Source organism: Somniosus microcephalus, chromosome 6 (genome assembly GCF_052327205.1).
Source record: "Somniosus microcephalus isolate GS21.2 chromosome 6, FLI_Smic_1.0, whole genome shotgun sequence".
Taxonomy (NCBI): Eukaryota; Metazoa; Chordata; class Chondrichthyes; order Squaliformes; family Somniosidae; genus Somniosus; species Somniosus microcephalus.
Genome location: NC_140992.1, coordinates 1,534,315 through 1,556,899, shown reverse-complemented (window position 1 = coordinate 1,556,899; position 22,585 = coordinate 1,534,315). Strand labels below are relative to the sequence as shown.

Genomic DNA, 22,585 nt, shown 5'->3' with positions numbered 1-22,585 from the left:
CGGGTGCTGCAAATGTGAACTAACAGAGTCCGCGGCTCTCTCACTCCAGGCCCGGCCCGCGGGTCCCCCTCACTCCCCAGGCCCGGCCCGCGGGTCCCCCTCACTCCCCAGGCCCGGCCCGCGGGTGTCTCCACCAATCACTGACCCGCTCACCGACCCCTCGCTCTGTCTGGGATCTTGCTGTGCGCAAATTGGCTGCCGCGTTTCCCGCATCACAACAGCGGCATCACTTTTTATTGGCTGTAAAGCGTTTTGGGACATCCGGTGCTGTGAGGCTGCAGAAATACAAACTCTCTCTGTCTGTCTCTGTCTGTCCGAAGCCTCTTGAACTTGACCTCGCTCTCCGGCCCCGGAGCTTCAGCCGATCCGAGGGCCCCGGGGCCTCAGACCTGCTCTGGGGTTTTCTGCTGTGTTCGGGATTTATTTAATTTATTTTTACTGCGCCCGGCTCTCTCTCTCTCTCTTCCCCCTCGGGTCCTAGCGCCGGCTCCCCGCCTCCCCCCGGGTCCTAGCGCCGGCACCCCGCCTCCCCCCGGGTCCTAAGTGCCGGCTCCCCCCGTTCTCTCCCCCCGGGTCCTAGCGCCGGCTCCCGCCTCCCCCCGGGTCCTAGCGCCGGCTCCCCGCCTCCCCCCGGGTCCTAGTGCCGGCTCCCCCCGTTCTCTCCCCCCCGGGTCCTAGTGCCGCCTCCCCGGTCCTAACGCCGGCTCCCCGTGGGTTAGGGGCGCCCTCTGCTGGCGGCAGGCGGGCACTGCAGACCCTCCCTCAAACAGATCACTGTACGGACACGGTCCCTGCTCGAACCAGTCTTTTGGCCACTTTACCAAGTCCTGTCCAGATTAGCATGAAATTCCAATCCAAGGCTCCAGTACAAAGCTGGAGAGCTCCCCTGGTTTAGACCCACTGGGCGGAGGCAGGCTAGGCTTTCAGCTGTGTCCCATAAGACTTGTGGATGCAGCGAAAAGAGGGTTCTGCTGCTACTTGTCCAGCTGTATTGAGAGCTGAGGCCATGTGTGATGTGATGAAACCATCTCACTGATTGCAGTTAATGTTTACACTGGGAATGGGTGAAGTTCCAGGGCTGGCAGTGACTCGTGCAGTCAGATAGAAAGGACCTGTTTCCCTTACAGGGGTCAATAACCAGGGGGCATAGATTTAAAGTAATTGGTCAAAGGTTTAGAGGGGAGTGGAGATCTTTTTTCACCCAGAGGGTGGTGGGGGTCTGGAACTCACTGCCTGAAAGGGTGGTGGAGGCAGAAACCCGCATCACATCACATTTAAACAGTACTTGGATGTGCACTCGAAGCGCCGGAACCTTCAGGGCTACGGACCAAGAGCTGGACAGTGGGATTAGGCCGGAGAGCTCTTTCCCGGTTGGCAGACACGATGGGCCGAATGGCCTCCTGTGCCAAAAATGTTTGATTCTAAGGATGCCATTCAGCCTGTGTCTTTGAGCGAGCTCCAATTCCTCCCACTCCCCTGCTCTTTCCCCATACCCCAGCAAACTTTCCCTTTAGGCACATATGAACAGGAGTTGGCCATTCAGCCCTTCGAGCCTGCTCCGCCATTCAATTAGATCATATCTGATCTGTATCTTGACTCCACTTGGTTCAGTGTCCCTGAATACCCTTACCCAACAAAAAATCCTCAATCTCAGTTTAGAAATTTAATTGGCCCCCCGCCTCAACTATTTATCCAAATCTCTTTGAAAGTACTGTTGAATCTGCTTCCACCGCCTTTCAGGCAGCACGTTCCAGATCACAACAACTCGCTGCGTAAAAAAAAAAAGGCTAATTTCGTGCTCTGGTTCTTTTCCAATCACCATAAATCTGTGTCCTCTGGTTACTGACCCTCCTGTCACTGGGAACAGTTTCTCCCAATCAACTCTATTAAAACACCTCTTAATTCTCCCCTTGACCATCTCTGCTCCAAGGAGAACAACCCCAGCTTCTCCAGCCTCCACATAACTGAAGGGACATGACTGCTGCCAACAAAGTCGAAATAGTTGCCCGTGCGCAGTTTGAGTTTTTCGGTTCGCTAACTGAAAAAGTATTGTCGCCATTACAAAGAACACTTCCTGAGAAAGGCGGGGAGGGGGTGGTGGAAAGATTGCTACTTGCCTCAGGAAAAGAAAACCTGCATCAGTGAGACACAGTAAACGTCCATTTTAATTTTTCTTCTCCTTTCCCTTCATACTGAACTTGTGCAGGGTACAAATAAATCTCTGCAACCCTCCCCCGCGGAAATATCATACATTATTAAACCAACCCATAACGCCATAGATTTAGGCATGTGAGGTGACTATTATCATACATTCATACTTAAACCACCACAGATTTAGGTGCAGGATGTTGGCACAGCTTCCTGTCATTGGCGGCAATCACTTTAACTGAAGTCCCTCATCCCTGATACCCGTTCAATAAATCCCCCCACCCCCTCCCGTTCAATAAATCTCCCACCCCCTCCGTTCAATAAATCTCCCACCCCCTCCTGTTTAATAAATCTCCCACCCTCTCCCGTTCAATAAATCCCCCCACCCCCTCCCGTTCAATAAATCTCCCCACCCCCTCCCGTTTAATAAATCTCCCACCCTCTCCAAGGCCTTGACCTCTTCCTAAAATGGGTGCCCAGAATTGGTTACATAATCTAGCTGATGCCTAACCAGTGATTTCTAAAGGTTCATCACAACTTCCTTGCTTTTGGACTCTCTGCCTCTTTATTCTATCATTTTGCAACCAGTCGGCGGACGAGAATGCAGATGTTCCCGTTACTTGCTGATTAGTTTGGGAGCTGCACCGAATCTCCTTAATGGGCCGAGGCCGCCACCTGTCGCCCGCCGCCGGTACTGCAGGGGAATGGGCCGAGGCCGCCACCTGTCGCCGCCGCCGGTACTGCAGAGGAATGGGCCGAGGCCGCCACCTGTCGCCCGCCGCCGGTACTGCAGGGGAATGGGCCGAGGCCGCCACCTGTCGCCCGCCGCCGGTACTGCAGGGGAATGGGCCGAGGCCGCCACCTGTCGCCCGCCGCCGGTACTGCAGGGGAATGGGCCGAGGCCGCCACCTGTCGCCCGCCGCCGGTACTGCAGGGGAATGGGCCGAGGCCGCCACCTGTCGCCCGCCGCCGGTACTGCAGGGAATGGGTCGAGGCCGCCACCTGTCGCCCGCCGCCGGTACTGCAGGAAATGGGCCGAGACTGCCGGTGCTGAGTTTGGGACGGCGCTCAAGTGGCGGGCACTAGAAATGTCACAGCTCCGTGCCCCTTGCTGTTGGAAAGTCCCGACTCCTGCAGAGGTGGAATGAGGTGCCCTGGGGATCCGCCCCTAACCTGGGCTGGTCCATGAGCTCATTTAAATATTGTGCACAGGCAAGATTCCACAAACAGCAATCTGGTAATGACCAGATAATTTTTTTTGTCATGTGGGTTGAGGCATAAATATTGGAACCAGGACTTTCAAATACTGTGATGGGATCTTTTGCATCAACGTTAGAGGGCAAAGGGGGCCTCTGTTTAACGTCTCATCTGAAAGACGGCACCTCCGACAGTGCAGCTCTCCCTCAGCACTGCCCCTCCGACAGTGCAGCGCTCCCTCAGTACTGCCCCTCCGACAGTGCAGCGCTCCCTCAGTACTGCCCCTCCGACAGTGCAGCGCTCCCTCAGTACTCCCCCTCCGACAGTGCAGCTCTCCCTCAGTACTGCTCCTCCGACAGTGCTGCGCTCCCTCAGTACTGCTCCTCCGACAGTGCAGCGCTCCCTCAGTACTGCCCCTCCGACAGTGCAGCGCTCCCTCAGTACTCCCCCTCCGACAGTGCAGCTCTCCCTCAGTACTGCTCCTCCGACAGTGCTGCGCTCCCTCAGTACTGCTCCTCCGACAGTGCAGCGCTCCCTCAGTACTCCCCCTCCGACAGTGCAGCTCTCCCTCAGTACTGCTCCTCCGACAGTGCGGCGCTCCCTCAGTACTCCCCCTCCGACAGTGCAGCTCTCCCTCAGTACTGCTCCTCCGACAGTGCGGCACTCCCTCAGTACTCCCCCTCCGACAGTGCAGCTCTCCCTCAGTACTGCTCCTCCGACAGTGCGGCGCTCCCTCAGTACTCCCCCTCCGACAGTGCAGCTCTCCCTCAGTACTCCTCCTCCGACAGTGCAGCTCTCCCTCAGTACTCCCCCTCCGACAGTGCAGCTCTCCCTCAGTACTGCTCCTCCGACAGTGCGGCGCTCCCTCAGTACTCCCCCTCCGACAGTGCGGCTCTCCCTCAGTACTCCCCCTCTGACAGTGCAGCTCTCCCTCAGTACTGCTCCTCCGACAGTGCAGCGCTCCCTCAGAACTGCACCTCCGACTGTGCAGCGCTCTCTCAGTACTCCCCCTCCGACAGTGCGGCACTCCCTCAGTACTGCTCCTCCGACAGTGCAGCTCTCCCTCAGTACTGCTCCTCCGACAGTGCAGCTCTCCCTCAGCACTGCCCCTCCGACAGTGCAGCTCTCCCTCAGCACTGCCCCTCCGACAGTGCAGCTCTCCCTCAGCACTGCCCCTCCGACAGTGCAGCTCTCCCTCAGCACTGCCCCTCCGACAGTGCAGCACTCCCTCAGTACTTCACTGGGAGTGTCTGCCTGGATTTTGTGCTCAAATTGGAGAGAGACTTGGATCTACGACCTTCTGTCTTGGGAGGGTGAACCCGGACGAACATCTAAAACATACAGCAGTATTTAATTGGCTGCTGCTGAAGAAATTCAGAAATATATTTATAATACTTTTGTGCTATATGCTTCCCAGCTTTTTAACCTTAGCCTGCCCTTTGTGGGTGTTAGGGGCAGGCAGGTGCCCTGTGCCCAAGTTGGGTGAGATTTTTCATTGAAGTGTGGTTCCACTCTGCCAGCCCACGTACGTCTGGGTGGTTTGGATCTCACCTGCCACTTCTGGTGGAAATCCAATGGGAGGTAATGGGATTTGCCCCCAGATTGGGTCGATGGTGAGAAACTCTTTCTTCTGGTGGGGGGAGTCCAGAACAAGGGGGCACAGCCTTTAAATTAGAGCCGGGCCGTTCAGGGGTGATGTCAGGAAGCACTTCTTCATACAAAGGGTGGTGGAAATCTGGAACTCTCCCCAGAAGGCGCTGGATGCTGGGGGTCAGTTGGAGCTTTCAAGGCTGAGATCAATAGATTTTTGTTGGGTAAGAGTATCGAGGGAGACGGAGTTAGGCCACAGATCAGCCATAATCTCATTGAATGGCGGAGCAGGCTCGAGGGGCTGAATGAACTCTTCCTGTTACTATTTCAAATCCAGTGGTGAGGATGAATCTTCCAACACATCTGCTTCAATTTAAAATTTAGTTTGTGAACAGCGCAAACGTCGCCGTCCTTTCCCATTCCCATAAAACGGCGTGAGATTTGCAGGAGGGTGTAACTTGTGGGCACTGACACCAGAGGGCAGCACCGAGCCCATGGCAGCAAAATCCTGCGGATGCTGGAAATCTGAGATAAAAGACAGACAATGCTGGAAATACTCAGCAGGTCAGGCAGAGAAACCCAGTTAAAGTTTCAGCTCGATGACCTTTTATCATCGAAAACTGACGGAAGGTCATTGCCTTGAAACGTTGACTGGTGGCATAGTGGTTAGCACTGTTGCCTCACAGCGCCAGGGACCCGGGTTCAAATCCGGCCTCTGGTGACTGTCTGTGTGGAGTTTGCACATTCTCCCCGTGTTTGTGTGGGTTTCCTCCGGGTGCTCCGGTTTCCTCCCACAGTCCAAAGATGTGCGGGTTAGGTTGATTGGCCATGATAAAAAAAATTGACCCTTAGTGTTAGGGGGGATTAAATACGTGGGGTTACGGGGATAGGGCTTGGGTGGGATGGTTGTCGGTGTAGGGACCGGGTGCTAGGGTTTGGATGATCAGCCATGATCTCGTTGAATGGCGGAGCAGGCTCGAAGGGCCGAGTGGCCTACTCCTGCTCCTATCTTCCTCTCTCCCCACAGATGCTGCCTGACCTGCTGAGTGTTTCCAGCATATTCTCTCTTTCTGTGGCAGCTAAAGCTCCCTGTGCCCTCGTGGACACTGGGCGCCGGCTGCGGGCTCCCTCTATTGCCAGGTTGTACCCGGCTTCGGTGGGGCCCAGCTGTTGTTGCTCCTGAGCTGGCTGCTGTTGCGTGTTTGCAGAGGTTCCTGCTGTCTGATGATGTGGGTGGAAGAAGCTTTTTAAATAAAAACAACTTTGAGTTTAGCTCAGACCCGTTGGGGAAATTTTTTTCGGCATTGTGAACCCAGCACAATCTGATGGAAATTTAGCTGAAATGAGCGTCGGGCTGGCATTTCTGAGAGAGACAACCACAAATACACAGAACACAAAGATTAAATCAGAGCCACTCTCTGCACTCCAGAAACTGTGGGTGTGAATCTTCATTCGCAGGAGTATCTCGTGAAGGTTTTCTGTGGTTTAATATTTGCAATGAACATGGAGGAGGGGGGCGTCTGGGTCCCACAATCTGCTGCTGCACTCAATTCACCAGAGGGCCTGGCACTGGGAGCAGGGGGGGGGACACGGACACAGAGTGTGTGGGGGGGGAAATGGACAGAGCCCGGGGGGGGGGAATAGACAGAGCCCGGGGGGGGGGGGAATAGACAGAGCCCGGGGGAGGGGGGGGGCAATGGACAGAGCCCGGGGGGGGGGGGGAATAGACAGAGCCCGGGGGGGGAATAGACAGCCCGGGGGGGGGGCAATGGACAGAGCCCGGGGGGGGGGGGGGTGCAATCGACAGAGCCCGGGGGGGGGGTGCAATCGACAGAGCCCGGGGGGGGGGGGGGATAGATTGCACCCTGGGGGGAGGGGGTGCGGGGTTGGGGTGGTGGGCGGAGTTGGGGGTGGCGTGCCAGGGAGGGGGGGGGGTTGCGGATTTGGGGAGGCGGAGTTGGGGAGGGGGTTGCGGATTTGGGGAGGCGGTTCGGGTTTGGGGGGTGCGGAGTTGGGGAGGGGGTGCGGGGTTGGGGGGGGAGGGGGTGCGGGTTTGGGGGGTGCGGAGTTGGGGAGGGGGTGCGGGTTTTCAGGCCAGTGATAAGGCGGCGGAGTTTGGCTGCAGGCTGGGAGAAAGGCTGATGATTCAGTCCTGGCCTCCTGTGCTGTCGTTCACGCTCGCTCTTTGAACAGTCAGTAATTGGAGTTATGGGCTCGCCCGGCAGCAATGGTGATACAAGTACATTGCCCAGGAAGCTGTGAACTGTCTGCTGGGAAAGCAAGTTTTATTTTGCTCTTTCTTGGCTGTTAAATTCAAGTCTCTTAACTCTGCAACACGTGTTGTGTCTTTAAGGACACCCCCAGCTGCAGAGAACACCTCGCTGCATTCAGTGATGTGACTGAAACCACCAGTGACTCATTCTTGCATTTTCCTTTCTGTTTTCAGACTTGTCGCAGATGAACTCTTGTCTGGGACATTGACCTGGTAAGCTGGAAATCCAATATGTGCGAGTTTGTTTTTATGTTTGAATTTCTGGAAAGTATTAGAATCTTGAAGATGTTTGTAAATTTTGCTGGAGTTACTGTGATTGGATAATTTCAAACCAGCAGCTAACTGTGCCTGCGCTTCAGTGTAATCTGAGTGAGGTGCAGCCTGCACACGACTTGTTGATCACTTGATGCAGGTTAAATCATTGTCTGCACTTGTTAGTTGTATTTTTTGGTTGGATAAAGCTGGGAAAGAATTGAACAGAATCTCTTGTTTAAATCTGCGGCTTGTGTTGGTCTGAAAAAAGCTTCAACATTTTTCCAACAAAAGTGGAATCTTGGTTCAAGTTGGGATAATGAGCTTCAGTAAAGTGTGATTAACTTGGGCCGTGACGCTGGAATTCTCCGGGACGGGGGTTTTTCCGGATTGTGATGGTGCTGGGGGTTTGAATGTTTGCGTTTGTGTTTCAGACATGATGGCCTCGGCAGCAGACAGCTGCATCCAGTTCACCAGGCATGCCAGCGACGTGCTGTTTAATCTGAACCGACTGCGATCTCGGGACATCTTGACTGATGTTACGATTCTGGTGGACCGTCAGCGATTCCGAGCCCACAAGACAGTGCTCATGGCCTGCAGGTGAGACCAGCACAGACTCAGTAAATCACAGCCTTAACAAAAAAATCAGTCGTACTGTGGGCACTCTGTGTCCCTGGCCAGGCTGGCACTTCTTGTCGAGTTAATCAGCCGTGGCTCAGTGGGCAGCAATCTCGCCTGAGTCAGAAGGTCGTGAGTTCAAATCCCACTCCAGAGACTTGAGCCCATAATCCAGGCTGACACTCCCAGTGCAGTGAGGGAGCGCCGCACTGTCGGAGGGACAGTACTGAGGGAGCGCTGCACTGTCGGAGGGGCGGTACTGAGGGAGCGCTGCACTGTCGGAGGGGCAGTACTGAGGGAGCGCCACACTGTCGGATACACAGTACTGAGGGAGCGCCGCACTGTCGGAGGGGCAGTACTGAGGGTGCGCTGCACTGTCGGAGGGTCAGTACTGAGGGAGCGCCGCACTGTCGGAGGGACAGTACTGAGGGTGCGCCGCACTGTCGGAGGGGCAGTACTGAGGGAGCGCCGCACTGTCGGAGGGTCAGTACTGAGGGAGCGCCGCACTGTCGGAGGGGCAGTACTGAGGGAGTGCCGCACTGTCGGCGGGGCAGTACTGAGGGAGTGCCGCACTGTCGGCGGGGCAGTACTGAGGCAGTGCTGCACTGTCGGCGGGGCAGTACTGAGGGAGCGCCGCACTGTCGGAGGGGCAGTACTGAGGGAGCGCTGCACTGTCGGAGGGGCAGTACTGAGGCAGTGCTGCACTGTTGGAGGTGGCGTCTTTTGGATGAGATGTTAAACCGAGGCTCCGACTGCTCTCTCTGGTGGATGTAAAAGATCCCACGGTCACTATTGGATAGAAGAGCAGGAGAGTTCTCTCTGGTGTCCCTCAACCAACACCTAAAAGCAGATGATCTGCTCATTCATCACTTACTGTTTGTGGGAGCTTGCTGTGCACAAATTGGCTGCCACATTTCCTACATTACAACAGTGACTACACTTCAAAAAGTATTTAATTGGCTGTAAAGCGCTTTGGGACGTCCTGAGGTTGTGAAAGGAGCTGTGGAAATGGGAGTCTGTCTTGCTCTGCTTCAGCACTTCCCCATGGAACCACTCGCGTTGATTCCCACACAGACCCATCGTGTGACGGCAGTTTCCAATCTCGTGCCCAACCACGGCACATTACCACCCGGCACCAGACTTGGTGCTCGATCTCACTTCACGAAGCTCCCGTGCAACCTGAGGTTTAGATCCTGGTGGGTGAAAGGACCGTGACTGACTCACTTCCAATCTACACACCCACCTCGCTGCGATCTTCTCTTCCCGCCTCACCTGTGCACTTCAGTCATTCTAGCGTATACTGCACTTCGCCAAGACCCAGACCTGTCGATTCCTCATCACTACCCTCACTCCTGAACGGCAGTCGCATGGCATGAAATTATCTGTAACTCTCTCAAATGTAGCTCTTGTGATTGGCTGACAGGGTTTACAATTTAGGGTAACCATGGCAATGTCTGTTTCCTTTCTGCCTGATCACATGGCCAGCAGCTGGTTAGACGATGCCCATTTGAGCACAAGTGACTGGTGCAACTCTGAACCCCAAGCATGGTCCCGAGATATTGAAGCCCCCACAAGCATCCTCTCTCTCTGGCTCGCTCTCTCTCTCTCTCTCTCTGGCTCGCTCTCTCTCTCTCTGGCTCGCTCTCTCTCTCTGGCTCGCTCTCTCTCTCTCTGGCTCGCTCTCTCTCTCTGGCTCGCTCTCTCTCTCTCTGGCTCGCTCTCTCTCTCTGGCTCGCTCTCTCTCTCTGGCGCGCTGACAGAATGATGTTTGTGTTTGGTTTTCAGCGGCCTGTTCTACGCCATCTTTACTGATCAGATGAAATTCAACTTGAATTTGATTAGTCTGGACCCTGAAGTTGACGCAGAGGGATTTGGAATTTTGCTGGATTTCATGTACAGCTCCCGCCTGCCCCTGAGGGACAGCAGTATCCTGGTGGTGATGAGCACCGCCCTCTATCTACAGATGGACCATGTGGCAGACACTTGCCGCAGGTACCTACAGTCCAGGTGAGACAACTAACCATTTCCGTTTGGTTTGTGCATAAATCTATCCTAATCCTTTTCAAAGTGGAACAACATTATGCAGGTACAGCAAGCAATAAGGAAGGCAAATGGCCTGTTAGCCTTTATTGTAAGGGGGTTGGAGTATAAGAGTAAGGAAGTCTTGCTCCAATTGTACAGAGCCTTGGTGAGACCACACCTGGAGTACTGTGCACAGTTTTGGTCTCCTTATCTAAGGAAGGATATACTTGCCTTGGAGGCGGTGCAACGAAGATTCACTAGATTGATTCCTGGAATGAGGGCTGTCCTATGAGGAGAGATTGTGTAGAATGGGCCGATACTCTCTGGAGTTTAGAAGAATGAGAGGTGATCTCATTGAAACATATAAGATTCTGAGGGGGATTGACAGGGTAGATGCGGAGAGGTTGTTTCCCCCTGGCTGGAGAGTCTAGAACCAGGGGTCACAGACTCAGGATAAGGGGTCGACCATTTAAGACTGAGATGAGGAATTTCTTCACTCCGAGGGTGGTGAATGCCCCAGAGGGCCATGAATGCTGAGTCGTTGAGTATATTCAAGGCTGAGATCGAGAGATTTTTGGACTCTCGGGGAATCGAGGGATATGGGAATAGGGCGGGAAAGTGTTGAGGTCAAAGATCAGCCATGATATTGAATGGCGGAGCAGGCTCAAGGGAGGGGAGATTGGGGGGAGGAGGAGAGACTGGGGGAGATGGATGGACGGAGGGAGGGAGGGATTGATTGGGGGGAAATGGGGGGGCGAGACTGGGGGAGATTGATGTGGGACTGAGATCCATCAGAAGGATTGATGTTGCATCTAATGGTCTCCTTTTTCCTGAAAATTGTTACTAACCTTGAGGTTTGTTTTCCAACAGTGAAGATATCTGCTCTACAGTCAGCTCCCCCAGGCAGGAGTTCCTGTCCAGCAATGCAATGCTACCTCCAGAAGTATTAACCTTTCGAAAATCTGAAGTGGCGGAGAACATGCTGCGAGGTTCCTCAGTCCCTGATGGGAGGGCTTTAGGTCCTGGAGTGTACAATGTAATGACTCCCTCTCCCCATCCTTACCCCTTGTACAGCCAACTCCCCATCCACAACTACTCTGGAAATCCTTACACGGTTAATGAGTTCCGAGACTCCCATGTCCCTCTGTCAGAGGTCCCAAAGGTGAGGAGGTACCAGGGTAACTGTGTACAGCACAATAGTGACACGTGTTTCACCAAGTATCACAGCAGGTCTGTCACTGACATCTCATCCAATATTTGTCATGCAACTGTTTTCTCTCCCAGAGAGATTTGTAGGGAAGATGAAGTTAAAATGGATTTGCACTACAACCCAACTCATGGCTCCAAATTAGCCATGCAGCCCATCAGGAGTAACTCGGTAAATTATTCCGCCTCACCGCCAAATAACAGCACGAAGGCTGAGGAAAGCAGTGTCCCGAAAGAGGACAGGAGAGGACACTTGGAATCCAGTAACCTGCCCGTCAATCATAAAGGCCTCCTGATTGGGCCTCGGAGCCCACTGAAGTCTGACTGCCAACCCAACTCCCCAACAGAATCCAGCAGCAGCAAGAGCGCCTTCAGGAGCCAGTGTCTGGAATCACCGACAGCCAAGAGCCCAATCGATCCCAAAGCCTGCAACTGGAAAAAGTACAAATTCATTATCCTGAACTCTCTGAACCAGAACTCAAAAACTGAAAGCGACAACCAGCTAGAGGCCGAGAGCGGCTCGGGCCCAACTTTTGCCGGTTCTCCAGCACCTTTTCGTCAGTCCACTGAAGCTGAGGCTGTGGGAACCCAAACGCCGGCGAGAATGGATGTCGATGGCGATGAACAGCACATTCCCCAGGCCAGCAGACTCAACAGCATTGTCAACAGGTACATGGAACTTTACAGTCACACAAGCTTATAGCACACAAGGAGGCCATTCGGCCTTTCGGGCCTGTGCCGGCTTGTTCAAAGAGCTATTCAATTAGTCTCACTCCCCCATAGCCCAGCAGAACCCATTCCCTATAAATACTGTGTTGTACAGCTTACAGTGAAGCCAGCTGTATCCTGTTCAATGTTTCTCTTCCCTCCCCCTTTCTCACTGCACCTTGGAGACTAAAAATTGCCCAAAGCAAATATTCTCTCAATACTGACTCATTTACATAATGACCTACAGGTTTCCCCACGGTCTCACTCTGATCTTTTTCTGACTAAGGTCACCAGATGAGTCTTCACTGGATAATGGGCGACCATCTCCTTTGAACACATCCCCGCGCAAGTGTAGCTCGTGCGAGTCCCCACCTCACCAGCACGCTGAGCTGTGTCGTCACACCCCTGTGCCTCACCTGGGAGAAGAACTGATCGAGACACAGTCTGAACTCTCCGACTCCAGCTCAGGTGAGGCACCACGGTTTTATGGATGGAAATCTTGTAGCTGTGAGGCTGAGCAACATTTGTTTCACACAAATACCCGAGACCCTTTGTGTACTGATGGAATGTGTGGGAAAGCGGGTTTCAGTCGTGTAGCGGTTATGGTACTAGACTACGTAGTAACAGAGTTCACATCCCACCAGGGCAGGTTCTGAATGCAATAAACCTGGTGATTGTGTTGGCTGGCACCATGAACAGTGTTTAACCCAACTGAAAGCCATGGGAAGGAAGCTGTCGTCCTTCTCTCGTCCTACACGTGACTCCAGTCCCACATTGTGGTTGACTCTTAGTTCCCACTGGGTGTCTTGGGATAAACGGAAATTTAAAATGGGATAGGGGAAGGAATTCTCTGATGTGGAGAAGGCTTCATCTGAGATTGGCAGTTGAGTGCTTTAGATTCTCTGTTAACACCGTTCCAGTAATTGGGGGAAAGTATTTGCAACACATTACCTTCTGTGTAAAGGCTTGCTTTAAAATTCCAGCCAATCTCCCACTCCCTGCTGCTGGGGGAGGTTTAGAGGCGGGGGGGGGGGGTCTCGGGGTGTGGGCGGGGGTCTCGGTCTCGGGGTGTGGGCGGGGGTCTCGGTCTCGGGGAGTGTGGGGGGGTCTCGGGGGGGGTGGGGAGGAAGTCAAAGCCTTGTTGAGAGGAATTCGCATTTGATTAATCTAGAAATGCTTTTCTGTTGAAGACTCTTGCTTTCAGAACTCTGACAGTCTAGAGCAGATTGTTTTCCTGTAACTGATGTTTATCTACCGAGAGTTAGTTGATTCTCATAATTAGTTTATAAAAATATCCCCATTTCCTGCAGTTCCTGGCGGGCTGGCCGGGTCTGGGTGTGTTGTACCGTTCACCTGCTGTGACTCTGAGACACTTCGACTAGGAGAGCCATCGCCACACTCGATCTGTGGTCTGTGCTGAGCTTTTGTTCTCGGCTGGTGTGCTGGGGACTCGTGACCCCTGACTCAGGCGGTGGGGTGGGGGGTTGGTGAGAGGAGGGGCGGGGGGTTGGTGGGAGATGGGCGGGTGAGGGGAGGGGATGACTTTGCCCATCCCTGGACGAGCCCTGACATTTGAGTTTGAGGAGGTCTGTCTGTTTTCAGAGAATGGATCTTTCTTCTGCAACGAATGTGACTGTAAGTTCTCCGAAGAAGCCGCCCTAAAGAGGCACGTGGTCCAGTCACACAGCGACAAGCCCTACAAATGTGATCGGTGTCAAGCTGCATTCCGCTACAAGGGCAACTTGGCGAGTCACAAAACCGTGCACACAGGTAGGGACCCTGACCTCAGGCTGGGAGGAGGTTTGGGGGAGCCGGGGTGGGCTGGGGGGTGTTGGGGAGGGGGCTGGGGCTTGGGGGGGGGGGGGGGGGGGAGGGGTTGGGTGGGGGAAGACCCTGGCTGGCCTCGGACTGGGGTGGGGGTTGTTGGTCAGCATTGCAGGTCTGTGTGTCGCCCCCTAACCCTCTGTCCTGTCCCACACAGGCGAAAAGCCGTATCGTTGCAGCATCTGTGGAGCTCAGTTCAACCGTCCCGCTAACCTGAAGACTCACACGCGCATCCATTCCGGAGAGAAACCGTACAAATGTGAGACCTGTGGAGCACGATTTGTCCAGGTTTGTTTCCACTTTCCTTCTCTTTTCCGCCCCCCCCCCTCGCCACCTCAGTGTCCCGTCAGCTGCCCCTGCCTAGTCGGCCCATCGTGCCTCTGCCGGCTCTTTGAACGAGCTCTCCAATTAGTCCCGCTCCCCCCTGCTCTCTCCCCATAGCCCTAAAAATGTTCTTTTTCAAGTATTTATCCAGTTCCCTTTTTGAAAGTTACTTTTGAATCTGCTTCCACCGCCCTTTCGGGCCACGCGTTCCAGATCACAACAACTCGCTGCGTTTTAAAAAAAAAAAAAAAAGGAATTCTTCTCATCTCCCCAATTATCTTCAATCTGTGTCGCCTGGTTACCGACCCTCCTGCCACTGGAAACAGTTTCTCCTTATTTACTCTATCAAACCCCTCATAATTTTGAACACCTCTATCAAATTTCTCCTTAACCTTCTCTGCTCTAAGGAGAACAATCCCAGCTTCTCCAGTCTCTCCACATAGTTGAAGTCCCTCATCCCTGGGACCATTCTTGTAAATCTCTTCTGCACTGTCTCCTGAAGTGCGGTGCCCAGAATTGAACACAATACTCCAGTTGTCAGAGTAATAACGGCACAGAATGAGGTCATTCGGCCCATCGAGTCCGTGCCGGCTCTCTGTAGAGCAATCCAGTCAGTCCCACTCCCCCGCTCTATCCCTGTAGCCCTGCAAATTTATTTCCCTCAAGTGCCTACCCAGTCTCCCCTTGAAAATATTGAGTGTCTCCGCTTCCACCACTTCCGTCGGCAGCGAGTTCCAGGTCCTCACCACTCACTGCGTAAAAAAGTTTTTCCTCGCGTTCCCCCCCCCCCGTATCTCTTGCCCAAAACCTTAAATCTGTGTCCCCTAGTCCTTGTACCATCAACTAGTGGGAACAGCCTTTCCCCGTCTAGCCTGTCCAAACCCGTCATAATCTTGTACACCTCGATCAAATCACCCCTCAACCTCCTTTGCTCTAATGGAAACAAATCCAGTTTCTCCAACCTGTCCTTGTTGAGGCCAAACCAGTGTTTTATAAGCGTTTAGTATAACCACTGTGCCTTTGTGCTCTCTGCCTCTGTTTATAAGGTTCAGTAATAATAAAATGTGAAGTTCAAACCTTCATGTAAATAAACCGAAACTCCTGCCCTGGTTTCAGGCCTGAGACAGAATCCTGTGAGTGCTGCAGTCAGTCTTTGTGGAAAGACTTACAGAATTATAGAATCATGCAATACAGACGGCCATTCGGCCCATCGTGCCTGTGCCAGCTCTTTGAAAGAGCTTGTCAATTAGTCCCACTCCCCATCTTGTAAATTAGAGACCAGACTGTTCCTGAGCAGACGACTGGCCCTCTGTCAGGGACAGATGACCTTCTGATTAGATAATGGGGGGGAAAGTATTTTTCTGCCACAACAGAAATATCGAACTTTAAAAAAGTAACCTGTGTATTGCAGCTTCATTCAGTCCCAGCCTGTGATAGGATCAGTAATTTACTGGAAATCTCTCCCTCTGCAATAGAAACCAGCTCAAAATGTTAAATTGATAAGTTCCATTTTCTGTAGCACTTCTGTTTCTCGTGTGAGATTCGCAAAACTTTCCAAATGTCTCGGATCAGATAACTGTGGCGGGCTGGCTCATTGTGAGCTTTGCTGCTCTGTAGAGTCTGTTTGGAGCTGTTGGTAACAAAGCCTTCAGGTTTCCCAGAGTAGGAATTCAGCCTCGCTCCTCCACAGCATCTGCTGAAATAACTTCCAGAATTACTGTTTGGAAAAGGCTGAGAGGCCGATACCTCGAGGGGCTCGCAGACTGACTGATAGAAGGGATGGCACCTCTGGCTGGCGCTCTGCTCCATCCAGTAGTGAGGCTTGGCACTTTAGGAAGGATGTCAAGGCCTTGGAGAGGGTGCAGAGGAGATTCACTAGAATGGTTCCAGGGATGAAGGACTTCAGTTATGTGGAGAAACTGGGGTTGTTCTCCTTAGAGCAGAGAAGGTTAAGGGGAGATTTAACAGAGGTGTTCAAAATCATGAAGGATTTTGATAGAGTAAATAAGGAGAAACTGTTTCCAGTGGTAGGAGGGTCGGTCACCAGAGGAGCCAGAGGGAAGATAAGAATTCTTTTACGCAGCGAGTTGTTGTGATCTGGAACGCGCTGCCTGAAAGGGTGGCGGAAGCAGATTCAATAGTAACTTTCAAAAGGGAACTGGATAAATAGTTGAAGGGAAAATATTTACAGGGCTGTGGGGAAAGAGCAGGGGAGTGGAACTAATTGGAGAGAATTACTGGGCTATGGGGAAAGAGCGGGGGGTGGGACTAATCGGAGAGCTCGCTCAAAGCGCTAACACAGACACGATGGGCCGAATGGCCTCCTCCTGTGATGTAAATTTATATGATTTGTTTAAACAAGATTAAGAGTTTGATGTAATCTGGTTTGCGGAGCGATACCTGTGGTTCGTGGCCAGGCGGCTGTTGTAGGGAGGTCCGTGTCCGGTGGCCCTGCTCATTCTAACCGTTTTTCTCCAAAGGTGGCTCACCTGCGAGCTCACGTGCTGATCCACACCGGGGAAAAACCCTATCCGTGCGACATCTGTGGCACTCGGTTCCGACACCTACAGACTCTCAAGAGTCACCTTCGGATCCACACGGGAGAAAAGCCTTACCATGTGAGTATCGGGCGTGGGGCATCGGGGTGGCGGGGCAAGAATGGGGTAGGGAGTGGGGCAGGACTCTGGTGGGCTGGCAACCAAGAGGTAGTGAGTTCAAACCCCACCAGGGCAAGCGATCAACCCCAACTCAATAAATCTTTGGGCTTGCACCAGATAAAGTGACCGTAAAAACCCAAGTGGTTCACTTGTGTGCCTCACTGAAAGGAGTCTCTTCCAGCCCCCTGGCTCCGCGCCCCGTGCATGGCTCCGCGCCCCGTGCATGGCTCCAGCAAGCACCTTGGGTGTACATTCTGTGGTACTTTAAGGCGAAGGCCCATCACCACTTTGGGGCAATGAGGGATGGGCGGGCAATAAATCCGCCCTGACCAGCGACAGCCTACATCCTAAAAGCAACTGCCCGTCGATTGTGTTTGAGCGGAGTGCGCAGCAGCAACAGACTCCTTCACCAGCACTGGAATCCCAGAGAGTTGTGGATTGCTGCTCTGATTCTCCCCTCCCCAAGGCACTGTTGTGTGGGGGTGGAGGGAGGGGAGAGGGAGGTTCGCGCATGTCGCCCAGCAGCCTGCTCACGGGCTGAGGAATGAAGGGGTTGCAGCAGAAACGATCTCTGAATGTTCGCTCCTGTACGAGATGCCTCAATGTTTATTGGGCGCGGGATAGGGGGAGTTTGTGCTGGGCCTCTCGGCCAGGGCTGCGGTCACTCGTGACCAACACAACCTCACGGTTATTTAGTTTGAAGGTGGGTGAAAACTCATCGTCCCAGAGGCTCCGAGCATTCCTTCAGCTGTACTGAGCTCCAGTGGTTTAGTGCTGGGCGGTGGAGAGGGTGAACACTGCCCACTGGAAGTGGAGTCACTGTTGTAATGTAGGAAAAGCGGCAGACAATTTGCGCACAGCAAGATCCCACAAACAGCAATGTGATAATGACCAGATAATCTGTTTTAGTGATGTTGGCTGAAGGATAAATATTGGCCAGGACACCGGGGAGAACTCCCCTGCTCTTCTTCAAAACAGTGCCATGCGATCTTTTACATCCACCTGAGAGGACAGATGGAGTCTCGGTTTAACATCTCACCCCTCAGTACTGCCCCTCCGACAGTGCAGCACTCCCTCAGTACTGCCCCTCCGACAGTGCAGCACTCCCTCAGTACTGCCCCTCCGACAGTGCAGCACTCCCTCAGTACTGCCCCTCCGACAGTGCAGCACTCCCTCAGTACTGCCCCTCCGACAGTGCAGCACTCCCTCAGTACTGCCCCTCCGACAGTGCAGCACTCCCTCAGTACTGCCCCTCCGACAGCACACTGTTCCCTCAGTACTGCCCCTCCGACAGCACACTGTTCCCTCAGTACCGCCCCTCCGACAGTGCGGCGCTCCCTCAGTACTGCCCCTCCGACAGCACACTGTTCCCTCAGTACTGCCCCTCCGACAGTGCAGCACTCCCTCAGTACTGCCCCTCCGACAGTGCAGCACTCCCTCAGTACTGCCCCTCCGACAGTGCAGCACTCCCTCAGTACTGCCCCTCCGACAGTGCAGCACTCCCTCAGTACTGCCCCTCCGACAGCACACTGTTCCCTCAGTACTGCCCCTCCGACAGCACACTGTTCCCTCAGTACCGCCCCTCCGACAGTGCGGCGCTCCCTCAGTACCGCCCCTCCGACAATGCGGCGCTCCCTCAGTACTGCCCCTCCGACAGTGCGGCGCTCTCTCAGTACCGCCCCTCCGACAGTGCGGCGCTCCCTCAGTACCGCCCCTCCGACAGTGCGGCGCTCCCTCAGTACTGCCCCTCCGACAGTGCGGCGCTCTCTCAGTACCGCCCCTCCGACAGTGCGGCGCTCCCTCAGTACCGCCCCTCCGACAGTGCGGCGCTCCCTCAGTACTGCCCCATCGACAGTGCGGCGCTCTCTCAGTACCGCCCCTCCGACAGTGCGGCGCTCCCTCAGTACCGCCCCTCCGACAGTGCGGCGCTCCCTCAGTCCTGCCCCATCGACAGTGCGGCGCTCTCTCAGTACTGCCCCTCCGACAGTGCGGCGCTCCCTCAGTACTACACTGAGCCACGGCTAACACCTAGACTCTGCAGACTAGTATTTGATGAGTCCTGTATAAACTACTAAAATCTGTCTACCACCAAATTGTTTCTCTCTCTCTCTCTCTGCAGTGTGAGAAATGTAACCTGCACTTTCGCCACAAGAGCCAGTTGCGCCTCCACCTGCGGCAGAAACACGGAGCCATCACCAACACCAAGGTGCAGTACAGGGTGCCCTCAGAACCGGTGTCGGACCTGTGCAGAGCGCGCTAATCTCTGCTCGCACAATCGCCCGCCTGCGCCTTCTCGCACAAAGTTGTGGGGAAAAATGACTTCTGTTTTTTGAGGTGGTGGAATTTCTTTGAATTGTTAAAGGGTTTTCATTCAGAGTCTCCACACGGCCAACTTTACAGCCGGTATCGGAAGATATCAATCTAACGGGTTTCTGAAGCTTGTGAAAAGAAGTGCTTGCAATTATTTCCTGTTAATAGACATTTGGAGTGTTTAAGCTTTTAAAATATGCATCTGCCCATAATATAAAGGAATGTATGAGTATATATATAGATATATCTATATATATATTTTTCCTGTGCAAAGCACAGAGCAGAGTTGTATGATTATATAAGAATGGGAAAGGGTCAATTGTATTTTTAACCAAAGGTCTAGCTATGGCAGTTATTGAATGATTCTTCAGACAGATTGTCCTGCAGGCACAGCACAGTCTGAACATCTCTCGCTTAAAGCACTTAAGATATTTTGTCTATTGTGAAAATTATATATGTGCTTTTTGAAGTATTCTTAACAGCTGTTTTTGAAAAGTAAGGTTTACATTTTGTCCAGATGCTGTGTTCGATCCGTGTGTTCGTTAATTGCTGTCACGTTCACAAAGCGGTTCCCATGGTGCCTTTCACATGTGCTAAGGCTGGCTGTCCCAAAGGTCCAGAACCCCCCCGCCTCCTCCCCAGGACCCCCCCCCCCCCCCCCCATCCTCCCCAGACCCCCCCCCTCCCCTCAGGACCCCCCCCCCTCCCCTCAGGACCCCCCCCCTTCCCCCAGGACCCTTCCTTCCCCCAGGACCTCCCCCCTTCCCCAGGACCCCCCCTCCCCCCCCCCCCCCCCCCCGCCTCGTGCTCCCAGGTTGCTGACGAGAGCTCCATTGTGAGCTTCCAACACAATGTTGGGGTTAAAAAATGGGCAATGATTTTAGAGAATTTTTACCACATACTGTACAATATAGCTGTAAGAATGTAATAAAATAACTATATCGCACTGGCCCAGCCACCGTGTCTCTTGTGTCCAGTGTGGGTGTTTGTCGCCCCCGTGTCGGGAACAGTGACCGCGATTCTGTTGGATTGTCGTAAAATCCCAACTGGGTCACTGAAGGAAACCGGCCGCCCTCGCCCGGCCTGGGCCTGTGGGTGACTCCAGTCGCACAGCAACATGGGGGGGAGGCTCTGATTCCCGGGGGGTGGTGGGGGGGGGTGGGCTCTGATTCTCTTGTGGGGGGGGTCTCTGATTCTCGGTGGGGGGGGGGTCTCTGATTCTCCGGGGGGGGGGTGCTCTGATTCCCCGGGGGGGGGCGGGCTCTGATTCCCCGGGGGGGGGTGCTCTGGGGCCTCTTGCAGAGCGACTACAAGAGGCCCCAGAGGCTCAGGTAGGCCTCAGTGCGGCATCGGCAGCGGCTGGAGGCGGAGCAGCGCGGCAGAGCGACTACAAGAGGCCCCAGAGGCTCAAGTAGGCTTCGGTGCGGCATCGGCAGCGGGTGGAGGCGGAGCAGTGCGGCAGAGCGACTACAAGAGGCCCCAGAGGCTCAGGTAGGCCTCACCAATCTCCAATCTCGGGCAAGGAGAGAGGTAAAAAGTATTCAAGGTGTGACGTCACCACAAAACAGGTAGGTGATTGGTTGGAGTATTTCTCTCGTTTTAAAACTTTAAGTCTGTGGTTTATAGTTTTTAAGGTTGCTGTGGTGTACCAAGGCCTTTCTGGTGCAGAGTGACTGTTGGTAAACCATTTAACTGGTGTAACTAGAGGGATTGATTTAATTTAAATCCAATTAATTAAAGGGGATACTAGCATCTAAAATCGGGCAGAGGGTGTCCATAACTAACAATAAAAAAATTAATTAATTAAATAGAATGGAGCAGGTGATGTGTTACTGTTGCGAGATGTGGGAGCCGGTGAACCCCATTGAGGCTCACGGTGATTACGTCTGTGACAAGTGTCTGCTGCTACAGGAACTCCAGCTCCGTGTTGATGAGCTGGAGTCTGAGCTTCAGACACTGCGACACATCAGGGAGGGGGAGAAGTACCTGGACTCTGTGTATCAGGAGGTGGTCACACCTATGAAGTTAAGTAATTCAGATGTAGCCCATGGTCAGGGACAGGACGGTGTGACTACGAGTGAGGCAGGTACGGGGATCCAGGTGGTAGAGCTAGAGGAGCCGCAGCCCTTGCTCTTGACCAACAGGTTCGAGGTTCTTACTCCCTGTGGGGACAGGAGCAGGGACTGCAGGGAGGATGAGCAACCTGGCCACAGCACCGTGGAACGGGGGGCCATTCAAGAGGGGGGAGTAAATAGAAATGTTGTAGTGGTAGGGGATAGTATTAGGGGGATAGATAGAGTTCTCTGCAGCCGAGAGCGAGAGCCCCGAAGGCTGTGTTGCCTACCCGGTGCCAGGGCTAAGGGCATCTCCTCTGGGCTGGAAAGAAACTTGCAGTGGGAGGGGGTGGATCCAGTTGTCGTGGTCCATGTTGGTACAAATGACGTAGATAGGACTAGGAAGCCGGTTCTGTTAAAGGAGTATGAGCAGCTAGGGGTCAAATTAAAAAACAGAACCTCAAGGGTAATAATCTCTGGATTATTACCTGAGCCATGAGCGAATTTGGCTAGGACAAATAAAATTAGAGTGTTAAATGCGTGGCTCAAAGACTGGTGTGGGAGAAATGGGTTTTGCTTCCTGGGACACTGGCACCAGTACTGGGACAGGAGGGAGCTGTTCCGTTGGGACGGGCTTCACTTGGCCAGTGCTGGGACTAGAGTCCTGGCGGATCATATAACTAGGGCTGTAGAAAGGGCTTTAAACTAACTAGTGGGGGGGGGAGGTTCCTAGAGAGCAAATAATAAAAATGACAACAGAGAAGGTCATAGACTTAGGTAGCAGTGGGGAAATTAAAAACCAGAGTGTGTCAGGAAGGGGCAGAAGGTATGGAGTAAAAGGTAAAGTAATAAAAAGGGCAAAAGCAGGAACTAAGTGTCACAAAACATATTTGAAAGTTCTCTATCTGAATGCACGTAGCATTCGTAACAAAATAGACGAGTTAATGGCACAAATAACTACATATGGGTATGATCTTGTGGCCATTACAGAAACATGGCTGCAGGGTGACAATGCCTGGGAATTAAACATACCAGGTTATTTAACGATCTGGAAGGACAGGCAGGAAGGAAGGGGAGGTGGGGTGGCTATGTTAATAAAGGAAGGAATCACTGTAATACAGAGAAATGATATTGGGTCAAAAGATCAGGATAATGAAACAGTTTGGGTGGAGGTAAGGAATAATAAGGGGAAAAAACCACTAGTGGGCGTAGTCTATAGGCCTCCGAACAGTTGCAACTCTGTTGGACGGAGTATCAATCAGGAAATAGTTGAGGTTTGTAATAAGGGAACATCTATAATTATGGGGGATTTTAACTATCATATTAATTGAACAAATCAAATTGGGCAGGGCTGCCTTGAGGATGAGTTCATTGAGTGTATTAGGGATGGGTTTCTTGAGCAG

General features: G+C 53.3%; 1 protein-coding gene across 4 annotated transcripts; it reads left to right on the top strand.

Annotated features, from left to right (window-relative positions):
* The first annotated feature begins 1,606 nt into the window (after positions 1 to 1,606).
* Positions 1,607 to 20,077, top strand: LOC147115368 (B-cell lymphoma 6 protein homolog). Of its 4 annotated transcripts, none has more exons than XM_085989628.1 (10): positions 1,607 to 3,385; positions 7,382 to 7,420; positions 7,894 to 8,059; positions 9,863 to 10,084; positions 10,970 to 11,974; positions 12,300 to 12,481; positions 13,616 to 13,783; positions 13,995 to 14,125; positions 16,642 to 16,779; positions 18,938 to 20,077. In XM_085989628.1, the coding sequence occupies exons 3-10, from the start codon at positions 7,896 to 7,898 to the stop codon at positions 19,076 to 19,078; spliced, it is 2,151 nt and encodes a 716-aa protein (XP_085845754.1). In that variant the 5' UTR covers positions 1,607 to 3,385; positions 7,382 to 7,420; positions 7,894 to 7,895; the 3' UTR covers positions 19,079 to 20,077. The 4 variants fall into 4 exon arrangements, with proteins under 4 accessions (XP_085845754.1, XP_085845755.1, XP_085845752.1 ...); XM_085989626.1 differs by lacking the exon at positions 1,607 to 3,385 and adding an exon at positions 4,674 to 5,274; XM_085989627.1 differs by lacking the exon at positions 1,607 to 3,385 and adding an exon at positions 6,973 to 7,213.
* Positions 20,078 to 22,585: the final 2,508 nt, after the last annotated feature.

Bases quoted from the DNA above. Each gene is read 5' to 3' on its own strand.
- LOC147115368 (XM_085989628.1), top strand. From the start codon at position 7,896: ATGATGGCCTCGGCAGCAGACAGCTGCATCCAGTTCACCAGGCATGCC. The intron at 12,482-13,615 runs GTGAGGCACCAC...GTCTGTTTTCAG, and splicing joins ACTCTCCGACTCCAGCTCAG to AGAATGGATCTTTCTTCTGC. The intron at 14,126-16,641 runs GTTTGTTTCCAC...TTTTCTCCAAAG, and splicing joins GTGGAGCACGATTTGTCCAG to GTGGCTCACCTGCGAGCTCA.